The sequence below is a fragment of the Calliphora vicina genome, chromosome X (assembly GCF_958450345.1).
Source record: "Calliphora vicina chromosome X, idCalVici1.1, whole genome shotgun sequence".
NCBI lineage: Eukaryota > Metazoa > Arthropoda > Insecta > Diptera > Calliphoridae > Calliphora > Calliphora vicina.
Window position 1 is genome coordinate 6,628,461 of NC_088785.1, and position 27,479 is coordinate 6,655,939.

General features: G+C 29.2%; 1 protein-coding gene and 1 pseudogene across 3 annotated transcripts in view; one reads left to right on the forward strand and one right to left on the reverse strand.

The window, feature by feature from the left end:
- The window catches only part of LOC135962847 (origin recognition complex subunit 5-like), a 29,498-nt pseudogene extending 13,031 nt beyond the window's left edge, over positions 1 to 16,467 (reverse strand).
- Positions 1 to 27,479, forward strand: part of Ank (Ankyrin) — a 91,741-nt gene that overhangs the window by 1,332 nt on the left and 62,930 nt on the right. For all 3 annotated transcript variants that reach the window (XM_065514642.1, XM_065514639.1, XM_065514641.1), the window contains exons 2-3: positions 23,061 to 23,344; positions 25,967 to 26,074. In XM_065514642.1, coding sequence (XP_065370714.1) covers positions 23,165 to 23,344; positions 25,967 to 26,074 — 288 coding nt within the window. In that variant the 5' untranslated portion in view covers positions 23,061 to 23,164. The remainder of the gene's footprint in view (positions 1 to 23,060; positions 23,345 to 25,966; positions 26,075 to 27,479) is intronic.

A 27,479-nucleotide genomic window follows, 5' to 3' on the forward strand; every position in this document is an offset into this window, starting at 1 on the left:
TCCTCTCTAACAGATGGCTGGAAACTTTCATACTACACTTAAATGAAATAAATCAAGCTTTAAAATATTCCAAACTTTTTTGAGTTACGTACATAAACGGGCTTTAAGTAGTTGAATAAAATTGTATAATTAACAAGTTGGAACAATTTTTTTTAAAACATTATATATAACAATACATTTTTTCTTTGGTGGAAAGATAATTTTTTGAGGGAAAATTTATTTACTTAGCAAACAATTTTTTGTTTGTTTTAGTTTTATGTTTAAAACACCGGTGAATCTTTTAGAAAATTTATAATAAAGTGCTTTTATTACATTACAATCAGACAGTGTTTTAACCCTTAGACATACACATAGGTCCGGCCAGACTTTTTTGGATTTGTTTGCAATTTAAACGACTTTGCGGTGGCGACTTGATTTTTCATACCCCTTGGCTTTATAATGGTAAAAAACGGGCCAAAAAAGGTAACCACGAAATTAGATACAAGAATTTTTTAACTTATATATCACATTAGTAACACATGAGTCCGGCCAGACTCGAGTATGTTTTTAGTAAAAAAGTGGATTTAATTCTAATTATTTCTATTATACCCTTCACCATAAGTGGCAAGGGTATACATATATAAGTTTGTCATTCCGTTTGTAATTTCTACATTTCCGACCCTATAAAGTATATATATTCTGGATCCTTATAAATGTCCGTCTGTCTGTCTGTTGAAATCAACTTTCCGAAGCTCCCAAATAACTTACATACACGATTCATACATCAATATCTTCCGGATCGGTTGTTATTTAAAATCGAGAAAATCGGTCCACAAATGGGGGAGATATAAGGAAAAAACCAGGACAACATCGATTTTTGACCTATATCTGGATTACTAAGTCATTAATATAGATAATATGGAATCTAATGATAGATATTTCAAAGACCTTTGCAATGACGTATATAAGACCATAGTAAGTTGGACCTACAGTTTTTTTGCTAAATATTAAAAAAAATTGAAAAAACTAAATTTAAAATTTAAAAAAAAAAAAATAAAAAAACAATTCCAAAAAATAAAAAAACAATTCCAAAAAATTAAAAAACACCTTTGGAAATAAAATTAATTTAGTTTACCTAAAAATATTTAAAATTTTTATTTTGAAGTTAAATTTGGTGAAGGGTATATAAGATTCGGCACAGCCGAATATAGCTGATATTATATGGGGTCTGGCCAGAATCAGTGTTACTAATGTGACAAATTAAACATGTGTATCACTGAGGGTTAATCGTTTTAAAAAAATTGGGCCTTTTTGTTGGCTCCAAGTTACATTAATGGGATAATATTGATTACAATTTACTCTTCAGAAATATTTCTCTCAAATATATTAAAATTTTAACATTGAACATGTCGGTAAAAGAGTTAGCGTTTTCCATTTAAAAAATATTCAGTATATAGGTATACATATATATACATACAATATTCAGTATTTGCTTTATTAAAACCGAGCAATAATAATAATTCTATGTGCAATTTAATTGACCAAATTATTACCAAAAATTTCAAATTTCCTGAAATCTATAAAGTTCAAAACGCAAGTACGAAAAAATATGAGAGCTAATTCTTAAAGGTATGTATGTATTCTGATATATATATTCTGAAAAGTAAAGAGCAATTTTAAAATTTTTAGAATTTGTTTTTCAAAATCTATTTATTTGTGGTTTTTCGCTTATTGTGATTTAAGGACCTATTTCGGAGATTTTTTTAAATTATTTTAAATTATATCTATGGGGTCGCAAAGGAATTTTGTAGAAATTACTAACGGTTTCACAAATTGATATATGTTGAAAAGTAAAAACAAACATACAATTTTTTTGAATAAATAATAGTGTAATTTTTCACAACATAAGCTATATTATATCAAAACAACCTAAAATTTCAAAACAATTTTTTTACTTAACTACAATACATAATTGATTACCTACTAGAATTTCTCAAATTTATGCTATTAAACTAAAATAATAAAGAAAACGTTATTGTATTCTCAACTTCTGGCATTGAAAATTGCGATTTTGAAATGTTACTGAACACTAACCTCTTAAATTGGGTACTAAATCCATAATAAACATATGTACAGAGTTTCTTGACCGGTTCTTCGATGACAATTTTCAGGCTGTATTTTAGTCTGATTTACAGGTCGTCAGTTAACAAATCCATTTCTTGAAATAATTCGTTCGCCAAATGTTTATCTCAGTAAATTGATTGTATTGCTGGCAGTGTGACATGTGGCATCATCGTGCTGAAGGTAAATGTCTTCCAATCGAGGCATGAATAAGTCATTAAGCATGTATATATACCGATCACAGTTGACCGTAACGTTCTGACCATCGTTATTTGTGAAGACATGTGGACAAATGATTCCACCGGCCCAAAAAGTTCACCAAAAAGTTCGCCAAATGTACGGCGCACATTGAAGGAACTAAAAAAAGTGGAAATAAATCTGTAACTTCTAAACGGTCGGTACCGAGGCCCGGGCTATAAATTTAGTTTGAAATTAATTTTCTTCTGTAGTACTACCCAAAATGTTAAATTTCAGAAAAATATAAACACATTATTTATTATACCCTTCACCTTCGTGAGAAGGGTTGTGAAGTTTGTCATTCCGTTTGTAATTACCACAATATAATTTTCCGACCCTATAAAGTATATATATTCTGGATCCTTATACATAGCAGAGTCGATTAAGCCATGTTTGTCTGTCTGTTGAAATCAATTTTCTGAAGATATCTTTAGGATCAAAATCTTCAATAATTCTGTCAGACATGCTTTCGAGAAGTTTCCTATTTAAAATCAGCAAAATCGGTCCACAAATGGCTGAGATATGAGGAAAAAACCAGAACAACCTCGATTTTTGACCTAGTATATCTGGATTACTAAGTCATTAATATATACAATATGGATATCTAATGATAGATATTTCAAAGACCTTAGCAACGACGTATATTTTTCACCAAAAAAAAATAAAAAAACAAACAATTTTTTTTAAATTTAAATTTAAAAAAAAAAAATTAAAATAACCAAAAATGAAAAAAGCTACTTTGAAAAAAAAAATACCCAAAAAAGTTTTGCAAAATCCCAAAAATAGGATTTTTTTTAGTACATATTTTGTCTATATTATCCATACTAGTGGTGTGGAGATTGAAACCCTTTTACAAAATAATTAAGAATGGTTTACTCTATTTTAATATCGACTATGCGATTTGAGAATTTTTGTCCTAAATTTTAATTATACATAAAAAATAGGCGTATTTTGGAAGGACCTGGTTCCCTCGATATGGAAAATTTTAAATTTTTTTTTCATTTAGGATATTTGATGTAAAGTTACCTTTTCAAAAAGTATACAGTGAGTGTCACTCAAAATCGTACAACATATTTTTTTTAAATATTATGAAATTATACAGGTAATAGTAGGTGATTATATAAAAAATTAAAAGTCATTTTATTAATTGGAACAAAAAATATGTATTTCAACAATAAAGTTAATAAAACCTCAATTCGTTAAAAAAATATTAATGAAAATTAAAGAACATCACAAAATTCATATTTCACTTAAAATCGTGCAATTATATTAAATTATAATTAAAACTTTAAAAATTAAAAAAATGTTAATATTAAATAATCCTAATACTTTGTAGGGTATCATTTGCTATTTTTTAGAGCCTTTACGATTTTAAATGAAGCGTTGATATTCTGGGCACTGACAGTCTTACCCAATTTTTTTAAGGGCAATTAAAATTATACCCAATTTTCTGATAGGTAATAGCACACACAATATAAAAATAGCATTTTAAAATATTTCCAAAACATCAACTTTCTAAAACTAATAAAATGTACGATGTACGATTTTAAGTGACATTCACTGTATATAAATAAAAGAAATTTTTTAGATAAATTAAAAAGATAAAAAGTACATTTTCCCACAAACTAGCGAAAACTTTCATTTTTTAAATTCAAATGCATATAACGTTGGACTCAGTAATGATTTTTAAACAATTCTTTTTTTATTTGACATATGGGGCAATTCAAAACTTTTGAAATCGATGTCTTCCGATCGGGATGAATTTCTATTGGATAGTAACTCAACAAGATCGGTCGAGAACTCTCTGAGTTAGGCATTTTTGTCAAGCAGGTGTTTTTTCTTATCCATGTATCTTAGCAAAATGTGTCCCAAATAGTTTAGATAGCTCTTTCTTCAATATTTCGAAAAAAAATATTTAAAATTTTTTATTTTTTTTTTTAAATATTCCATGAAAATAAACATACAACATTGTTTTTTTAAAACAGAAAGTTCTGCTTGACTGTTCGAGAATCAAACTGTAAAAATATACCAATGCACGGTGGTCAATTCCGGCCAAAAATCCATAACTTCTTTATTTCTTCATAAAAATTTTTGAAATTTGGTATTTGTATTAAGAATAACATAAAAAAACGATCGATAAATATTTCGATGTTCAAGTACAGGGTTTGGTCACAAAAGCATGGACGTCCTAAAAGTATCAAAAATTGCATGTAAACGGCTGAAATTTATTCCAAAAATAAAGAATAAAATATGTGATCGAAAAAAAAATTGGTCATTCAAATTTCGGATTTCATATACAGGGTTTGTCCAAACAATAATGGGCGATTTAAAAGCATCGAAAAATCTAGGTTATTCTTGTAAATGCCTGAAATTTAGTCCAAAAATGAAGAATAGCATAAGCCATTGAAAAAATGGTCGGGTTTGTCCAAACAAACGTGGATGTTTAGAAATTATCGAAAAAGTTAGGTTATTCATGTAAAATTTGAAATTTTGTGTACATTTAAGAAAAACACACTTGATCCATCGCAAAAAATATTATAAATTGCATATAGGAGTTGGCCAAATAAACATTGACGTTATAAAAGTATCAAAAAAAGTATATAATTTTTGTAAATGGCTTCAATTAGGTTTATAATTAAAAATACATGGTTTGTCCATTCAGCATAGACGTAAATAACTCTCAAACTTTCATACTTTATGAAATGGACCAAAAAAATACAAAAAAAAATGTTTAAAATATGTAGGCACTGAAATCGTTCTGGTTATTAGAATGACAGATAATTGCAGCTGAAATTTATAGAACTTACTGTTGATACTTTACAGTATTAGATGTAATTTACACTTAACCTCTAATAGCCCCTTTTAATTTGTTCTGGCCTTTCAAACTTTTTATTAATTTAGTTTCTATAGATTTTAAACTAGTACCAAATCATTTAACTTTTATATAAAAATAACACGCAAAAACTCCTTAATAACTGGTTAACTGCTAACTGTTTTATAAAAGCATGTGCTAATTTGCAAAAAAAACATTTTTGGCCGGAATTTACCACCGTGCAATGTTTGTAAATTAAATTAAAACAATTTTAGGGCTTTTAGACTTACATATGTATATACATAAATAGAAGAGATTGTGTTATTTTGAATTAAAAATCGAGAAAAACAAGACTCAACTTAGATCGTCAAACAGTGAGAACATCAATAGTTCAAAAATCTGTAGATAAAACTCTTCACAAACTCTCTCTCCACAAAAGTGCATGCATGTGATATACTTATACCCTACACCACCATAGTGGGGAGGGTATAATGCATTTGAGCAGATGTTTGTAACGCCCAAAAATATTAGTCTAACACCCACCTTAAAGTATACCGATTGACTCAGAATCACTTTCTGAGTCGATTAAACGTTCGTCCATATGGCCGGCTGGCTAGCTGGCTGGCTCCATCTAAACCTTGTTCCGAAGCCTATTGAAACTGGCTTAAATCTCTTTATTATTTCTCCTAGCCCCAATACAAACGTCCTCCCGAAATTGGATTGTTTAATTTATATAGGTATCTACACAAATTTAGCTCCTAATAAGTTGTATATATACGGAAGTCATGAAAATATTTATTTTTATTTTTTTATTTATTTATTCATTTATGTAATATCAAGCTTTATGGCCAAAATATAAATAAGGTGTTCACGGTTTGTTGGTTATCTGGTTATAAAATTAAAAATAACCTCTGTGTATTGTGAACACCCTTTGATGTTGGTTATTTTTAAATATTGAATTTTATTTTATTGACTGTATGCATTTTGCTCTTCTAGATGCAAATATTCGATCAGTACAAGAAGTACATGAATTGGCTTAATACGGGAGTGCGAGAGTTTCGCCAACGAATATATTCCAATAAGTTGAATGTTGTGTATACAAAGCATATTGCACACAATGTTGGTAGCCCAGGAAGATATCACGATTCCGAAGTATTTAGTTAGTGGGGATACCATTCTCAATTTTTTTTTCAATTTTCTTTATAAAACAAAACAAAAAATAAATAAAATTCAAATCAATTTTTTGAAATAAATTTGAATTATTTTTCAACACTAGAAATAAGTAGATAACCACATAAGCTGTAAACATAGGTATGGGTTGGGCAAAGTTGGTTATATTTTTCAATGAATTTTTGTTGTTGTTGAAATAACTAAATAAGCACATAACCCGATAACCAGGCGAGCATAAATCTCTTAAAAATTTTCGTATCCACATAAAATTCAACAGAAATAAGCTTCATATATACATAAATCACACGACCTAATTTCATGGTGATCGGTCCATACTTAGTCATAGCTCCCATATAAGGCGGACTTCCGAAAATCATTCACGAAAATAAATTATTGAAATTTGAAAAAAAGGTTTTTGCTAATTTACCTATGTGTATGTATATTCTTACTTGTTTTTGTTTACATTAAATCAATACAATGTATTATTTTATAATATTTGGTTTAACATAACAAAATATAGAACGTGTTATTTATTATTGTAACTTTTATTGTGTTTTTATACGTTATAAAGTATTGTTGACATCTATCCAATATAATAAATCCAATAATCGATAAGCGCGTATTTATTTAGTAAATATATTTTGAGAAACAACAAAACAAATTCCAAAAATGAAGAACTAGTTCAGAACCGTTTCATCAAAATATAGGTATTGGCTACGAAGTAACAGTTTCGAAAAGAAATCATTTAAATTGAAATACATATATTTATTAGCTTGACAAATTCTATTTTAGATTATAACTTGACGAGCCTTAAAATAACTAAACAATTAAGCTCATTGAAGGCCGTATAGCAACCCTAGTGTACACTAGACATGCCCTTAAAAAATAGATTTGCTTTTGATGGGTCTTATTTTGTTAGAAAGATAATTTTCTCTAGAAGCTTTTCTCCCAATTTTACAACTTTCAATTGATTTCAGGCACGTGTTCTAGTAGTTAGTTTTAGCTACTAACGAACAAAATAAGACCCATCCAAAGCAAATCTATTTTTTAAGGGCATTTCTAGTGTACACACATCCCAAAGTTGTAAGGGTATAAAAACATGTCAAGATACAACATGTTCATTATGGTGGTCCCATTTGTGTGGAGCTAAATATATTTGTACCATATAAAATGTGCATTGGTAGTTGCTGATCTGAACATACAACAAAATGTTTTATTTAATTCTCATTTTAACAATTACATATCAAAAAAGCCATTTATGGACCGATTTTCAATAGCAATATAATTGGGACCTTACCCAGCAATGCCAACCCCTACCATCACAACGAAAGAAATTTTGTTGATTAGATCATATTTCACAACGGGTGTACGGTTGCGAGATATTAAATCGTCAAAAGCAGTAGTTGTTGTTGTTGTAGCAGCAGTGTTTGCTGAGTTGACAGCCCTTGGCCGAGTGAACTCGGGTCATTCCGGTGCGAAGAACCGACTGTCGTGGGAATGAAAAAGTATCAATAGTTGTCCCTGTTTGTTCCCTAACATCACTCTAATTTTTATAACGATATTTTAACTAATATAAAATATTTTAAAAGCGTACTATGTATTTGGAGAAAATTACCAATTTATCTCTTGAACACGCGTCAAGTTAGAAAATGCAAACTAATCTACTATGCCAAAAATGTTTGTGACAGATATGTCTCCAACGATTCAAATCTTTGTTCCATGTGCTCAAGAAAAAAATATGTTTTAAAAAAAGTACCCGGATTTGGCACAATTTACACCTTGGCTCTCGAGTTTCAAATAACTCGCTGTTAGTTAATTTTTGTATGACTCCAGGACCAAGTTCAAAATTTGCTTAATAATTTCAAATGAAATAATAAAATTTAAGATATAAGGTTATCGAATTTAACCATTTTCTCGCCTAAAAGGTTCGTATTTTGAAAAATCCCTTCTTAGTGGATCGTTTTGGGTAGGGAGGAACCATTTCTGTACTTCTTCGGACATACTTTATTAAAAGACATGTCATTAAGTTTTCAGACAAAATTAATTAGAAGTTGATGGTACAGCTAATATTATTTTAAACAGGTTTTTCTTCTCCTGTAAAATTTTGAAAATTGTAGTTATGTGGTATTGAATTTTACCTAACTATATAATAGACTGATGTAAACAAATTTCGTTCATTGCTTTTTTTGTTTTGTTTTAACCAATTACATATTATATATTAATTCATTAATATTTCTAAAAATAACAATAATAAATATTTTTTATCAAGCCAATTATGCTAAAAAGCATTAAGTCGCGGGAGTACTACGGAACTTTTCAATATGAAATAAGTACAAATGTATCAAATATTACATCCCAAAAATGATTAGCTGTTCTGTTCCGAGTAGATTTCATTACGGTCGCTTAACCTAGATTTAATACTTCCTTAACATGAAACCTAATTTGTGGGTTATTTAATGAGTCTTAAGTTTTCTTTACTATTCTTAAAGAGACTTCTAGACACATAAACAATTGAAACTTTTTAATTTTTATTCAAGAAATTCTCTGACTTTTGGATAATTACACAGAGATCGGCATCAGTTTATGGATGATGATGGTGACAAAAATCTCTAAACTACGACCAGTTGTGTCAGTTTAATTAAATGGGTTGTTTGAACTTGTCTTGTACTCACTCTATGTCGTGTGTGTAGTGCGTTATGTTATGTTTTGTTGTTTTGTTTTGCTTTGTTATTTTTCTAGTTTTAGTTACGAATTTGCACGAATATGATTTGAACATTTTAAAGACATTATAAACTCTAATGATGACGTAATGGTTTTGTTTAGATCCACATAACTATGTATACATGAGTGTGTGTAGAGAATAGTACAATCCTATGTATAGAGTAGATACTATAATATAGACACAATTCCGTTGAATATCTAGTTGATGTATGTTTTTTCCTTCTATGTGACTTCAGAATGATCTCACTCATTTTAGCACGACGCATTCTATGAATGAGTGTCTGCGTCTGTCTGTCTGCCTGTCTGGCGGTCGGTCGGTCTATCTGTCTGTTTATATTTATTTATTTATTTGTGTGTGTGTGTATAAGCCACATATGTGTGAGCGTGTGTGTTTTTGTTAAACTTTTTTATTTCAATAATTTAAATTTTTTTATGGATATTCTACTTTTGATGTAATTTTTAGCATTAATTTAAATCTAGATTTTTTGGAATATTTAGTCGTAGTTTTTCATTATTATTGTATTGTTTTGGGTTGGAACGAATTCCAACAACATTGTGATTTAAATAATACATTTTCTATACAAATTGGCTTCCTTTCGCAATTATTTATTTCTCCGTCCGTGGTTTTATATTTTGTTTGTAATTTAAATTTCAATGACATACATAAACATAAACAGAATATTAAAGTATGTGTACAATTAATAATAATTTGAGTAATAAAAATAATAATGTTTATTTTAATATTAATAATAATAATAATAATAAAAACAAATGGTAGTTAAATCTTGATAAGAAAATCGATATCCGATTTCAAGAATTTGTTTTTGAAAAACTTACAAGGCCAACTTAAACTAGGCAAATCAATGTGATTTATTCGTTTATCATCTCCCTGTGTACGTTGTACGTTTTTAGTTCATACAAATAATTATTTTGTAAAAAAAAAAAAAAAAAAATTGTCACATAATATTGCAACTTACAAGTGATTTAGGTTTTAAAACGATTGTGTCATGTTAGAACAATGTTAAGTGCTCAAACAATATATGAATATAGATACACATATGTATCTACATTGAATGTGTTAAACACAAAGTAGAGTAAAACATATTCATCCACTTTTGACATTTAAGAGCTTGTAATCTTTAATCCACTAAACAAATAAAAACACATAGTATATGTGTATAAGCCAAGTTTTATCAAATTATCGTCAAGATTGGGAGCAGTAATTTTGTTATAAGTTTTACATAGACTCACGGATCGCATATTAAGGTGGTTGTAGAGTTCTTACACAGGCCAGCAGTGATTCTGTGGTAAGGAATTTATTACTCAATTTTGATATATACATATGTGTTTTAAGGAAGTTATAAGCCTATAAATTACATTTCTTGAATTGAACTAACCTTTAAAAACTCGAGAAAAATTTATCCGATTCTAATTCAAATTGCTTCGAATATTTAGTGTTAATTTATTTTTTAACTGCTCATTAATTTCGGAGATAATCTGAATAATTGGTGAACATTTTTATAAAAAATCTAACAGGAATACTTAGCACATACATAATGCAAGTAAAACATTGAGTAGTTAGTATAACTTGGGTAATAATTCGAATAATATGTTTTTGCAACATTTTTTGTTTTTGAAGTCATAACTAAATTGACTCCAAAAAGTTCAGACGCAGACAAAAAAATTGTTTGTGGCCCGTGTTTTTTTTTTTTTTTTTGAGGACTAGAAATATCAGTCCAGTGCTAATTATTCAAATTTATCTACTAATTATTTTAGTGGGTAACCATATTTTGCAATTGAAGCCTCCATATGTAAATAATAGCTAATTTAAAAGAGCATATCGCTTTAAATAAAAGTAGTTTTACACATACCCAGTAAAATTCTTATTTTTTGTCAAAACTAAATAAAGTTTTTAATATGATTATTAGATTTGTTTTCAACGTACGTTTAAGGGTGCACATCTCACAATATTTCAAACGTTTCCTTGGTTATTTCTTTCATAATTACTTACAATATCGCAGTTTACTTTTCTTTTACAGAACTATGAAAAATGGTTACCTATATCACTTTGTTCTAGATTTTCATTTACTCATTCTTCCAGGAACCCACAGATTTTAATTCCTAGAATTTTTGTTTCATTATATGATCGATCATTTATAGTGAGAATAGCACGATCTTGGAACTATTTACCTTTGGAGCTGAGAGTTTTCTCCCACTCTAATAATGCCTTTCGTCTTAAACTGATCAATGCCCTTGGTGAATAGATTTATTTTCCTATGATTGACTCCATACTTAAGTTTGTTTTCCTGGTTATATATTTGTTTTTAATTAAATGAAACTTGTATATAATAAATTTGTATATCACTGCTGGGATCGAATTCAATTTCTATGTTTTCAATGTTATATGTATTTTTTTGGTTTGGGAACCATCGATTTGATAATATAAAACGTATGTTGATACATTTAATATGGATTTTTTTTATTATATAATATATAAATATAGTTATGTGTATAATGTATTATTAATTCAGGATTACAGCTTTGTAATATATGTATATTTAAATTGGCCTAAATGGCTTTATATATTACAATGAATAAAATGAAAAATAAAATTAAAAAAAAAAATGTGCATTGCCAAGTAATCAGTTAAAATACAAAATTCACTATTTGCACAATAGTATTTGGGTTCATTATTTACACGGTAATGTCATTGGAGACAAGTATTTATTGCTTATAAATATGGTATTCCTTTAATAGCACTAAATTTGGTTACAAGTAATGACTTAACATGTTGATAGTTAGGTCTCACAGAAGCCATTATCATTAAAAACAGAATGTGTTCATGCTTGAGTAATTGCAAGTAGGGAATTTGGAAAAGTTTTATTTCAGATTTATTTCATAAATATATCTAAGTAAAAACATAACATAACAAAAACTAATTAATTAAATTAAAAAAAATGTTACACAAATGGCATAAGATATTACCTTTTAATTGCCATTTGTTGCGAAATAATTGATCGCAAAGTTTTGTTACAAAAAATGTAAGTAACTTTAAAAGCTGAAGTTTTTTTTTCGTCATTTGGGAAGTAACGGAATCCACCATATTATACGTAATCAATTCGACTACAATTTCACTTTGAATATTAAACTTCAATTTGTCGACATCAATGTTTTTCGCAGCCAATATAGAACGTTCGCTCAATGAAACATGATTTTTGCAATTTTGTGCAATGTTTGGAAACACATTTCGGATGAGTTCGGATTTTGATTCGGTAAACTGGCAGAAAGCGACGGGAAATGGGCACTAGTGTGTCCCAAAAAATGTTTTTTTCTTATTTTCATGGGTGCTCAAGCATAATTTGAAAGCTTATAGGGTCTTGACAAAGTTACTCTACCCTATAAGCTTTCAAATTATGATTGAGCCCAAAAAAATTTTTGTTTTGGGACACCCTAATGGACATGTCGGTGGAAAAAAATGGGGGAAACCTTTACCTGGATTTCCGGGAATCATTTCGGCGCATTTCAAAAAATCTGGTCAATGCTGTCGATCAACTCGTTGTAATACCTTCTCCTCAGTAATGTACACTCTTTGACCATTTTCCAGATGTACGGCACATTTCAAAAAATCTGGACAATGATGTCTTACCGCTAACATAGCGGCCCATTTGAAATTGAGTGACCTCATCATTAGAATTGTCAGCGCTAACTCAGCCGTGTCAAAGCCTTTGGTTACATATTTGTAGATGTATTTAATAAGTAAGCGTATTAGTTGCCGTGAAGAATTTTTCTTTCTGTAAAAAACTTTTGAGGACTATTGAGAACATTTAAAAAAAAATTACTCAAATCGATCCTGCTGTTCTGCGATTTTAGATAGATATATCGAAAAATGTGGGCGTAAAAGTGGGCTTGGTAAATTTATCTTTCAGTAAAATCTTAAATTTGATTACTACGAACATTTCCAAAAAAAAAAAATAACCAAATCGGTGCGGTGCATCCGATTTTACATAAAAAGGTAAATTTTCCTTTCAGTAAAAACATAAATTAAACTACATTTAAAAAAAAATAGCCATTTCGGTGCAGCTGTTTTCCATTTTTAGATAAATCGAATAAAGTGTCCGTGGTCAGTTTTTCTTTCCGTAAAAACCTAAGTTGGACTATGACGAACATTTAAAAAAAAAATTTCCAAATCGGTCCAGCCATTCTCAACTGATGTAATTACCAACGAACGACATTTGATTTTTATTTATATAGATCAGTCATGCCCAAGCCCTATACTCTTGGTGCTCATTTGTTTTTGTAAATGCTCTTATCTATAGGCTGTGTGTTTTGTATACTCACTAGAGCACTCAGCATCAGCAATACAAAATACACAAACAACTTTGTCTTATTTTTTTGTCGTTCTTCAAAGCAACAACACTTTCGTATGCTTTGCTGGTAAACATTGACGACTGCGATCATCAATGTAGATTTTGTTTTTGTTTATCGTATAAAAATGTGTTTTGAAAGTGAGTTTTTTTTTTCTTTTTTTTGTATGAATTGGTTTTAGCAACAAAAAATATTGAATAAAAAGTAGTTTTTCTTTAAATGTATTGGTGTTTACTCTTCCATAAGGAAGTTGTGGGCACCCCTGATATACAGTGGTGGCCAGGAATTTAAGACAAAAATTGTTTGCTAAATTCCATGTAATTGTCAATTATTTTTTCAAATATTTCCACAAATATGTCTGCATGAGGACTGTTTTAACACACAAGTGTGTTTTATTCGACTGTGTCATTCATACATATTCACCATGAACACATAAAATTTTTCTACAACTTGACCAACATTTTTTTTTTTAAATAAACATATTTTCTCACATTATATCATTATAATTTTATTATTACAAATTTCGTATTTTTAGTTCCATTAGTTTCGGTCATATAATGTTATTAACAGCGGATGCTCGCTGAGGTGGGTCAACGTATTTCCACATATCTTTGTCCATATATGTTTTACCGATTTTTCCAAACATTTTTCGGAAACTAGAAACATTAATAATAAATTTCATACCCTTAGAGGTCCTTTTATTTTGGCTCTATCGCACTTAAAATTCAGTTGATGAAAAAAATTCAAGTATTTGTCTTAAATTGGAGGCCACCACTGTAGATAGATAGATTTACACCAATTTTGTTTGTTTAATACTTATTTGTACATCTAACCCATATTTACTCTCTTGTTGAGTTTATAAAATGTATACATATGGAGGTATAAATCAAGATCGTCAAAACTGCTTGCATATTAATAATTTTGGTGTTGATAGCCCTCTTATAACTAAGCACAAAAATGTTAAAATTTTTGGTTGCTCTCTATTAGTTTAGGAGTTATTGGAATTTAATGTCAATGATATGTTTACTATTATATACAGTGATGGTCAAAACATATGCAACTAGCAACAGAATTTTACAAACGTTGTTTAAACTAGTTTAAAAGGTAAACAAAAATATTCATTTGCTTGTAATATTTTTTTATTAATGCTTTCAAAAAACAAAGAATTCGAAATTTAATTCAGAATTTTTTGCATATAAAAGGAAAAAAATATTAAAAAACTACGTATGGGTTGATATTTCATTGGCCAAAACATATGCAACTAATTGCTTCTAAAACATTTATGTCTATAAAACTTAATATTTGGTGGCAAATCCTATGTAATGATGGCCTTACATCGGCTAGGCAGTGAAGCTATCAAATTGGCAATAAAATTTGCAGAAATAGCGTTCCAAGCATCTACCAATTCTTGAAACATAATATCTGAATTAGTGCAATTTTCGGGGACGATTCTTTGATTAACGATTTCACAAAAGTTCTCAATGGGATTTAGATCTGGTAATTGTGGTGGCCATTCCATTACCGAAACTCTTGTGCTAACCACGATTTAACAACATGTGAAGAGTGCTTGGGGTCGTTATCGTACTGAATAACTCATCGAAGTGGCATATTATCCTCAGAATTTGGAAGTATTACTCTTTCCAAGATTGGTCAGTTTAAACAACTTTTGTAAAATTCTGTTGCTAGTTGCATATGTTTTGACCACCACTGTTTGGGTATAGTAAATTTCTTATATACATACATATTTACAAAATGATCTGATCATTATGGGTATCATTGAATAGTGCTTTAAAATAACTTTTATGTATATGATATATAATATGGTATTGTTTATTAACATTATGAATCAAAAACGCCTTTTTGAATTTATATGACAGTACTTCAGGAAATTTTGATATACAGAAAAAGTGATTTTAGCGAAACCGGTGTCCAGAGTTATAATATAAAGTGGTACTGGGATCTTGATTTGTTCCCATATATATGTATACGTGCAGAATTTTAATTCAATAACGAAATACTTATTGAAAAATTGTGTAATAACATGTAGTTTATTGATCTACGAAATATTGAATCTTAACACCGATTTCTATTTACAGATTGTTGTGTAATTCAGAATCTCAATGTAATTCATATATACTTACATGTTTCTCCGATTTATCGTAACGCATATAGACCCGAGATAATGCAGCACGTAACGGTGCAGCTAAATTACGCCATAATTTGGACACATCAGTAATATATATAGATTTATTCAATACTGGCTCCTTGTAAGTAAGAAAGCAGTTACAAGTCGTAATTTTAAGTTCAAGAACATCGCGGCAGGCCCTATAAAAAACACTTCAAAATATGTTCAGATAATTGTTAAAGAATTCGGGAGTTATTTCGATGACAATATCCACTTATGCCAGTTCATATTATTATATTGACAATCTGAATTACTCATATCTTGTGCCTTTATATGGCTTTTGAGCATTTGAAGAACCATTTCGAATTGTGTACTCAAAAATTTTAACGTTTCCGCCTTCGAATACTGCGGACAATGGAGTGTTATAAAATCAGTTAAACCAGTTTTGGAGTGGTATTTCTCAAATGGTATTTGGGATATGAGGAATACGCATATGTTAAGCCCGGTCATCTCCTGCAGCCGTAGTAGCGACGGCATATTTCCATTAATACCACGTAAGCGATCTCCATTATCTAGTACAATAACATAGCTATTTTGGTCATTGCTACTATTGTTTCTCAACTGTTCTACAAATTCTTTCAGAGAATTATCGCAACTTAAATTGGGATTATCACTATAGGAAATTAATTTTTACAGAGTATTCTCTAAAAGAATTTTTGTGGAATAACACTCAACGCAATTAACGTGTACGGCACGAAATACTTGATATTTTTTGGCAATCCGTAAGAATTCTTTAACAATTGCAGTTGTTCCAGCATGCCCGTAAACAAAAATTGCTGGTGGAAAACATTCTTCTCTATTTGATATTAATTCAAAAAGATTTCGAATAAAACTACATACTACGACAAGAATATTTGTTCTCCAAAATGTGTACCATCGTCCTTTATTATTCTTTTAACTTCGTTCAAATTATACTTTTTCGTGCAAATCTATCTAGTAAATAAATTACAATCTTTTCACTGAATCATTAACATGGGGTGCCCATAGGAAATAATTATGAACTCAACTGTCAACATTATATCACAAAGTATACTTTGTGATTATATGTTCACGTGTGGACGAAAGAAACATAACAATTGTTGAAGAAATATTGACCAACAGTGTTGCCATTTTGACGCTTTCCGGGTATTTTATGACGCTATTTTGATCTCGTTACCCTTTTATTTTTTCCTTTTTTTTAAAAAAGGTATTTTTTTACGCTTTTTCCATATTTTGTGGCGCTTTTGGTGCTTTTTGTTAAAACCATGTGATTTTGTAACAAATCAAACTTATGGGGGCTAATTACCGCAGTCCAATACGATCGAATACTTATTCGAACGTGCTTTTTTAATTTTTGGTATTCTCTTTTTTGATATCTAATAAAATGTATATAAAATTATGATTGCGTTCGAAATTTATTTCGATTACGACAATTTGCCCCCTGAGTATTTCATTAAAATCGTTTTGTGGCCCGGTGATTATGATGATTATTAAAAAGATGTATTTGAAAATTGAATTGTTTTTCTATAAAAAGTTAAATTATTTTTTATTGAATTATTTTAAGGTTTTGTCAAGAAATAAATAAAAATAATCATAAAAATAAGAAATACCTCTTGAACATAAGGCTGCGTTAACACATGCAAGTAGATCAGAGGTTCGCAAAAATAAATCCTCTCACCAATACACTTACTCTCACCAACACATTCAAAGTAAATTAATAAAGTAGACTCAGTAGAACAGCTGACTATTTTTTTTACTTTGGTCTGAACTGTCAATTCACTTGTGGTTGTTGTGGCGAAAAATACAACAAGCCCAAAAGCAAAAACAACAACAGGCAACTTTGACAGCTCAGACCTTAAACCAAAAACAAAATTGCTTGTGGTTTTTGTAAATGTTGTATTTGTTGTAGTACTGTCGCTACTTTATTAATTTACTTTGAACACATTCAATTCTTTATTTTATTCAGTGCACCTACAAACACACAAATACAAAAACTGAAAAAATAAAAAAAAAGTCATACACCAGTGCTCATGCGTATTCCTAGTTGTCTCGTTGAGTGGACAACGACTACTAAAATGTAAGAGCATAAGAATACGTGTGATTTGATTCTGCACAATTGTGCTATGGGCTGCGCATTTCTGAAGTAGATTGATGAAAGTTGAGAATACGTATTATTATCGAAAATGTTGAAAATACATCGAAATGTCTACAAGTTGCTTGAACGTTTACTCCCCGTTGCCACAAGCAAGTAATTACTTGCAAGTAATGAATACGTATTATCATCGAAAAACACGGAAAAATAAAGTCGGAACCAGTAAAACAGAAACTAAAAAATAGTTCATAGATAGTTTGTAGATCTTATTCACAATTCATAACTGCTTAGTTACTAGGGTTCTATAAGTCGATTGTTCGAACAATCGACTTTTTGCTGAAAAAGTCGAAAAGTCGAAATCGACTTTTTGGTCGGAAAAAAGTCGATTGTTCGACTATGTTATCTCAAAAGTCGAAAATAGTCGATAAAAGTCGAAAAAAGTCGAATAGTCGATAAAAGTCGAAAATAGTCGATAAAAGTCGAATAGTAGATAAAAGTTTAGAATGTTAAAAAAAATATTTAATTGCAACATTATACTAAAACTATTGCAATTTGGTACACTTGCATTTTTTGTAGTGTATGCTAATATAAATAATAAATAAATGTTTATAAATGAAAGCTTTTTTCTACACAACATTCTTCTAACTATTATCGCCTTGATAAATTTATTTTGTATTGCTAAACATTACAAAAGGCGCATCAATAAATGTAGAAACTATGTATTTGTTACAAGAAATGGTAAAAAGTTGAAAATAGACGGAAAGTCGAAAATAGTCGAAAATAGTCTAAAAAAAGTCGATTTAACTAAAAAGTCGAAAGTTCGAAAAGTCGACTTTTATAAATTACCAAAAGTCGAAAGTTCGAAAAGTCGACTTTTTAAAAAACGAAAAAAGTCGAAAGTTCGAAAAGTCGACTTTTTAAAAAACGGAAAACGTCGAAAAGTCGAAAAGTCAACTTTTTGTTTCAGCTATAGAACTCTATTAGTTACTGCTTTGACATGTAAAGAATAATATCGACATTTTGTTTTCCCTACATGTCAAAGCAGTACCAAGTTGAATTCAAGTAAGGTATGGTATGCATCACAAAGTATAGAGAGGCGTCAAATTTGACAGTTCAAAAACACTAAAATCAGCTTTTTTTGAAATTGTTTCGATAGAAAGAGAAAACAAATTTGCGGTTTAATACAGACAGTGCGTTAAAACAAACAACTATATAAATAAGCACAAAACCAAACCAGTTGAAATTGTTTCGAACGAAAGAGACAAATATATTTTTTTTGCCGTGTCGCCTCTGTATACTTTGTGGTATGCATCACAAAGTATACTTTGTGGTATGCATGTAAGGTAAGGTATGCATCCCTACAACAAGAACAACAATACAAAAACAACATACATTTTTTTTACCCAATCTGTCAAAAAACACAAGTAAGGAGAATTCAATATTGAAGTGGAATTTAACAAAAAACTAGTGTAATATATCAAGGTGAATTTAATAAGGTGCAATCGGCAGCACAGCTGATTATAGAAATAGCTCGCACAAATGTCAAACTACATATATAAAAAATATCCGCCCGTACGACCGTATGTCAAACTCTATATATAAAAAATAAGTGAATTCGCCTGTATTTATTTCAATTCGCCACTGCTGTCACCTTGTTAAATACGCCTTGGTAATATATATTTTTATTGCTTCATTTCATGTGGAGGATGTTAAAATGTTCGATGATGAGTGCAAACGCGTGGAGAAACAGAAGAAATTGAATGTAAAACAACAGAAAAAAGTGGACGCATTAAAAACACACAAATACAAACACACACATATATATGGCGCGCACCAACACAAACATAAATTTTGACAGTTTGGATAAAACAGCTGATGATCAGCTGGGCTAACGAGTACACCTTATATGAATTCGCCTTGGCAGTAACTAAGCTAGTTATTAATTGTAAATAAGATCAGCCAAATAATTCTCCCATCCCTTGCGATTGCCAAGGGGGTACGGAGTAATCCAAATTATTAAACTAAATTAAACTAATTGTAAATAAGATCTACAACTATCTATGAAATATTTTTTAGTTTCTTTAGTTATGATTTCTGAATATACGCCAATGTTGATAATATTTTAATCGATATATACTGCAATTAATTAAAAGGCTTATAAAGCTTTCAAAAAACTATTTTTGTTCTCTAAAAAGTACATACTAAATTTATAGTTATAGTTTGTACGTAAATCAATAAAATAAGGGCATGTAAAATGAAATTTTCAATAGAATATTATTGACAAAAAAAAAAACACATCTCTAGTTTATTAAAATGAAATCAATCACCTGTTTTTTTGAATGTATTAGTTAGTTGGCTTTTAGTTACAACTTTACCCATGATTAAGATAGGTACTTCAAAAAGTTAACACTTGGTGATAGTTTATGAATATGACCATAATTATTATTTTACCACCTTCTGGTAAATTTTTCAAAAACTATTTATTGGCAACTCTATTTGTCTTCACTTGTATGAAAGTGTCGAAAATCACTGCTACAAGTTCAATAAATATCGCGATATTGTATCGCGATCAATGTATGTATATTGAACGTGTAGCGGCGGCTTATTCGTTACTACGACGTGATACACAACATTATCTGAAATCAAATGTCTTTTTCATACAAAATACCATAATTACAACAATATTATGTAATTTCCTCTGCATTTCTAATTATAAATCAGCGATGTTCACGCCATACAACAATTGTTTGAAAAATTTACACACATTTGTTATTCTCTTTTAAAGACTTTTGTTCATTCATCGCTGAGCACACATGCTGAGCATGCGAAGAAAACACATGTGGCGGACTATCGTAATTTTTTTCAGAAAATTATTAGGCATTGTTGTTGGTTGTTTCTGTTCGAAGCGTAGCAAACACACGCGTTTCAATTACAATTGAGCTCAATAAAACAAAGTCAAAACTAAATACAAAATTTAAGAGAATTTCGGACTTACAATGTATATTTTATCATTTCCTTAAAATTTAAATTACATTCATTTAATAAATTGGTTTTATTTGACATAAATTCTAAATCAAAACCTTCTTCATTTTGTTATTATTTTAAGTGTTTGACATTATGTTTGCTGGGTAGCTCTATCACCAGTAAATCTTCATTTTTATTTTTGAACATCACTGTTATAAATGTTTACACGTGATTTTTTTAACCCTAATTATAAAATTTTCAAAAATTTATTTAAATAAATATTGTTTTAATTATGCTTCCAAAAATACGGCGAATGGTGAAAGTGAGAACAGGAATAGCCATGAATGAAAATTATTGTAATTCTGCTATATTTTATGTGCGCATAACATAACTGTCATAAAGATGACTTTTCATAAATAAGTAAAGTCTGAATGTCGATTGTTTGGTCATTACTTTTTTTATATATTCAGAAACCTACTGTAGATGTCAATATTTTTCTACGTGTAATTACTCAATAAATATTTACAGTAACCGATAATGGTTATTCGCAAAGTAAATTAATTTACTTTGGTTATTCGTTGTTTTTACAAAAGTTGTAGATGGAAATAAGAAAATTAACATTTGTATGCGGGTGCGCCTGCAATTTGTCAAAAATCTGTTTTGGCAAATATTTATAACAAAATGATTTGCACGATGTAACAAAAATAATCGTGTAGACTGCCCAGAGTCCGCGATTACTTGTGTATCATTTCTGTAGTTCAATTTTTCATATCTGAATCATAATGACCAAAAGATTTACATTTGGTGGGTCAGTTGCCCCAATAACATGTCATTCTTGGAACAAAGACAAGAAACGTAAGTACTCCATGGACACTCAATATCGTTTAAATAATTTAATAATACTTATATTTATCCCCGTGTTGTGAACTTTATGACAGTAAGAAATCTATAACAAAAATTTAAAATTTACTACTTTTGTATGAAAATTGATATTAAAAACACTTTTTTTCATAATTTTGTTATTGCCATAAAGTTCAGAATTCGGTGAATAATATAAATATGCTTGATAACAAAAGTAGTACTGATATCCTTCATTAAAGAACGATTTTTTGAGTACATATCTTGTGTTCATAATAAAAGAATTTTTAGTAAAATATATTGATACTAGAGTAGGCTATTATTTTCAATTGAAACTGCACAATTTCACACAATTCTTGTTAAAATTTGAACCTCAATAGAATCCAGACCAGCAAAATTAAACTGGCTGATATCGGTCCATTATTTCATCTAGCCCCCATACAAATGTCCTTCCGGAATAGGAATTATCTGTTATAAATGTCTACGTTGTATAGATATCTACCCAAATTTTCGGTCCATAATTAGTCATAGCTTCCATAACCTTAAATCACTTTAAGGAGCATAAATCTCTTAAAAATTTTGGAGTCAAAAAATTATTTAACAAAAGATTGTTTCGTATAGAAATAAATCACATGCCCTAATCTCGTGGCGATCGGTCCATAATTGATCGTAGCTCACATTTATGGCCCACTTTCAAAAAACACTCACGAAAATAAATTATTGAAATTTTAAAAGAAATTTACCCATATCATACTTTCTTACTTGTTTTATATTCATTGTGTGTATTTAACTTACGAAAAACATCGTTGAATGCTATTCGGGATTTGCTAATCTCTAAAAATCCCTAGATACCCCTAATTTCATAATATTTTGGATTTTTCTTAAAATACTGACAAATGTAATGTATTTATTTGACGAAATTACGATTTCGATGAAACTTCAGAAAAATATTGAACTAGAATTAGAAATGATATTAGAATAAAGTTCATTTTTCAAAGATTTCTATTTGGTATTAATTTTTAAGTTTTCTTAAAAATTGGTCCTCATAGAATATTATTTAACTAGGCTTAACAATGATACTGGAAGCGTAAAAGATAGAAATTAATATAATATATGAAATTAATATGTATATATTTGTATATTCAAAAAAATGAGGTAGCTATGGGTAACTGGATATCGTTATAATGATTTACTGTTATATAATACAAGAATCCAGATCTAGGATCTCAAATGAATATTTTAGAAATTATAAACGGATTAATAAACTTTTACTCCATCAAACTTTAACCACCTTAACAATTACAATAGCATTATTGTGAGAAAAGTAGTATGTTAATAATCACTAATCACTTTAATATCATTTCACTTAGAAAAATAGTTTTTTAATTATCAATAATCACGTTAGTATCAATGACGGGCTAAAAGAAACTCCTCTAAACGTGCTAAGTCCAGACTTTGTAACATTACTTACGATATATTTAAAAGTATTACAGATAACAATATTTTGAAAATATTGCAAAAGTTAAAATGTTCCAGTAAAATGTGTTAATCTATGATTTGTTTATTTTAACGTTTAGGAGAATCTCAAAAAGTGTGATTTGTATAAAATATCAATAAAAAAATACAAACAAGCAACAAGCAAGCAAACAAACAATATCAATTGTATTAATTGCAAAAAACAATGACTTTAGATGAAATGCAAAATGGTAACGTTGTGACTTCACTGAAGACAAATTCTCAAAATCACAATCTACAAATGGATAAAACAAATCTAACAAACGAACGAAATTTCCACCAAAATAATAACAATATTAACAATAATGTAAATAATGCAAATTCACAACAGCAGCATTCAAAACAGGTAAGTTTAAAATTTATTCAAACATAAATTGTCACCACCTAACACACAAACAAATTAAAACAGTAATAGAAAACATTCAAATGTCTGTAAATTAAAATATACTTATGAGATGGGATGACGCCATTGTTGACAATAAAATATAAAATAATGGAATTGAAATTGGTGAAAAAACAAAAGAATAATACATACATAGATGCTTGATGCTTAAAAAAAGTTGATGATCAACTTCTGATGATCAAAAAAAAAAAAAACGATTTTACCATGAGTACATACAGTACCGAGCATAAAAAGGCAAGGCTATGTTATGTGATCTTCTACTGGTATGATTTTTCTTTTATTGTATGACATTTTGTACAATATTTTTGTAGGTGAGGATAATTAAAAGTTTTAGTAAAATCAGTGGTAAATTTTTGTGAGCTAAAAAAATTCAACTCTAAGAATATTGACTTGATTTGTAAATTTTTTAAAAAACGTTTGCTACCCTTTATTAGACAACTCCATTCTTCAGTAAAGTTTTGGCCATGGATTGGTATCGAAGCAACAAAGTCGATGTAATACCAAAACATATGAACCCACCCAATTGTCCCCATATATATTATTTTAATATCCGACTGTAAATGGCAAAGATTTAACGAAAAATATAAAAAGCGACCCCCTACTATCGGAAAAAATATAAAATAAATTTTTTTGTAACTGCCTTGCAGAACTACAATATATTAGGTGGTGTACTAATATATTGTTGTTTTTTTTTGTAGTACGGTCTAATGTACATCTGTTATATTTTTGAAATCGGAACACAAACGAAGAATTAGGATTGTTTTAAAAATGTAACTTACCCGAGGTGTCCTACTTTGGGACCGATGAATGGGTGGGGTCCATGAGTGCCAAATTCAATACTTAAACTCAAAAACACTTTATCTTTGCGCATGTCAAATTTAATTCAAATCGGATTAACCGTTTAGAAGTTACAGATTTATTTCCCTTTTTTTTCTATACCACTGTGCGTTCCTTTTTTATGCTCGGTACTGTACATAGTGCATCATCATGCGAATGAATATATTTAGACGCACTAATTAAAATTAAATAAAGGCATTTTGAATAAATTGAATAGATTCGTGTTGTAGAGAAAAAAAATACTTCTTGTTGGTGGAATGTGAGTTCGATATTTTTTATAACCCCCTCGGCGGTAGTGATCAATTTTTTTCTAATAGTGGCGATGTGTTAGGAGGACTTAAATTGACATCTTTGGTGCCATGTACCTATCCTTTATGGGTGAAAAGTCCACCAATTCCATATTGCTTCTTATGTGGTATATGTCTTAATGGGTTTTAAATATCAATTAGATTTCATAGCCATTTTACTATCACATAAGTCCTCGGATATGAGTTATGGTATTGTAAACATGTTTCTCATTTAAATTTCAAGATAAATTTTATGTCAAGATTCCAACATTTTGATTATTATTTTGATTATCGCAAAATATTCTGAATAATCGACCGAAATAATTATAATAATTATATATAATGGGTTAGTGCTGATTAGTGTTTATAAAAAACCGACCTTTTAAAATAAACATTTTTCATATTATCTTATTTGCGTTAGGGCATTGCTACACTTTCAATATATATTGTGACATTTGGATCGCAATCTGGATTTCAGAATATTTGGCTATTCTGCGATCCATCAATACTGCATCAGTGCCCTTAGATCCATTTCACATTAGGCAATTAGTTGCGCAAGTCTTCAGCACAATTTTTGTGTTTGTTGATGTCAGAGGTAAGGTTATTCTTATTTTTGAAAATTAATAACAGACTTGCGCAACTAAATTGCCCAATGTGAAACGGGTCTAACTGGGAACAGCAAGAAAACTATTTTAGATTTTTTACAAAATAAATTATTAATGAAATGTTTGATAAATAAAACGAATTTGTTTGAAATTGAAATATCATTGTCTCATGTAAAGACAGTTTTATGCATATGTCTGCATTCAGCCTGTGACAATTTAATGAAATATTAAAAGTTTAGCCTAGCTAACTAAATACTAAAAACAAACATTACTTAAAGACAAACGGACATATTCTTGTTCACCAATTTTAAAGTTTATTCTATCTGAAAGAATCTATTATAATTAAACCAATATTGAGAACTCATTTACATCCATAAATCACAAAAATAGTAATTATCTTATAAAATAATTATTCGTTCTCAAATGTTTTGATATCATTTAAAAGCGCTTGAATTGCCAATTACGCTAGATATAATTTGTTTATGAAAACTCTCATGTAAAATTATAAACCTACAATAAGGATTAACACTAACCGATATCGATACATTTGTTTTCAGAGTACACCTTATATTGGGCTTAAATATACGATATCGTTAGGGTTCCAAAATTGGAGTCTTGACATAATTTAGCTTATGAAAAGGTGAATTTCAATATAACCGTAAACATTTATGACTGATTTGTATGAAATTTTTGTCAGATATGAGTTATTACGAAACTTTTAAAAGATAATTTTTGGAAGGATTTAGCTGATTTTCAATACTATCTCATTGTTATTAACTATTTTTTTACTTACATTCAGATCATAAGTATGTGTTTTCTTTTTAATTATATTTCAGAATGATGTTACAATATCGTTTTTAAGAGCTGCTCGCAGTGGTGAACTAAGTAAAGTGGTGGAATTCTTAGAAACTGGCCAAATTACAGACATCAACACCTGCAACGCTGTAAGTAAATAACACGTTCTATAATATTTACACCAAAAGAAAAAAGTTTCATTAAATACGTGTCTCAGGCCAACTATAATGAAAAAAGCATAGATGGGGGTAGTGCACTAATTTTGCACTAATACTTAGTGATAGTGCAAAATTAGTGCAATCATTTTGTTCATATTTAGTGCTGAGTTGAAAATTAGCAGCCTCACTAAACATTAGTGATAGTGAGGTAAAAAATGTTGCACTCAAAATTAAATTAGTTGATTTAAAAAAATGCAATCATCAGTTTATTGCAACTTTTTTACCTGCACTAATTTGCACTAAATTTTTAAGTTAAAAATGGTTTAAGTTTGATTCTGTACACTAATTTAAAACTCAAGACTAATATTTCATTAAAAATAACAAAAAATATTTAAAATTTTTATTTTTCGAATTTGGATTCAACAATTTCATGACTACTCATTTTTGAAAATTTAGTGATAGTATGTTTAATGCAGCCTTTTTTTGATTGCAGGTTAAAATTTTGCATTAATTAATTGTAGTGCAGATTTTTGCACTAAATCTTCGTTTAGTGATAGTTAAAAAATTATCACTATCACTATTTTTTTAGTGCTAGTTAAGAAATAAGCATTATCACTGAAGCTGATAAAAAATAGTGCAAACTAAATTTTTTGCAATTTTAGTGAGTGATAGTGTAATGCTGATTTCAATCAACATTTAGTGCACTACCCCCAACTATGGAAAAAGCTTGATATATATTAAAAACAAGTATGAATTTTTTAGTACTTTTATTTTTATGTAAATATTTCTAGTTTGAACAAAAAATATGTTTGCAAGGCAAACAGCAAGTAAATGTTTTTCCAATATGACCGATGTGTGACCACTAAACAGTAATATGTTCCTCCTTTTTGTGTAATTTTATTTATTTGATCTTACAAGTCATTTGCAAATAACAGCTTTCATAGCATGTGTCATCGCAAAAGTATTGCTGATATACATATCTTATTATATTATATTACTAGCTAAATGCACGCGTGCTGCGCTACCCGTAATTTATTTTGTTATTATAAATTCCTCACTGTCATAAAGTTAAATATGAAATATATTTTGTGTCGAATTTATTTTAATACAATGCATTAGTTTTTCATCAAAAGTTTTGTGATATTTTGACTTAAATAAATAGTTTTCATTGTTAAATTTTCTTTTTTGCTGTGAAACAAAAATCCCGAAAACCCGGGATTAACATATATAAAATCCCGGGATTTGTAAAACTCTAGTACTGTGGCTTATTTGGTTATTAGTTTACGAATAACTAATATTCACAGCTGCCTCCTTCGCTGGTATAAAATTGAAACGCCACCGAAGTAAAATAAATAAAGGTTATTGGCATGAATAAATCGCTTTCTCACCACCAGAG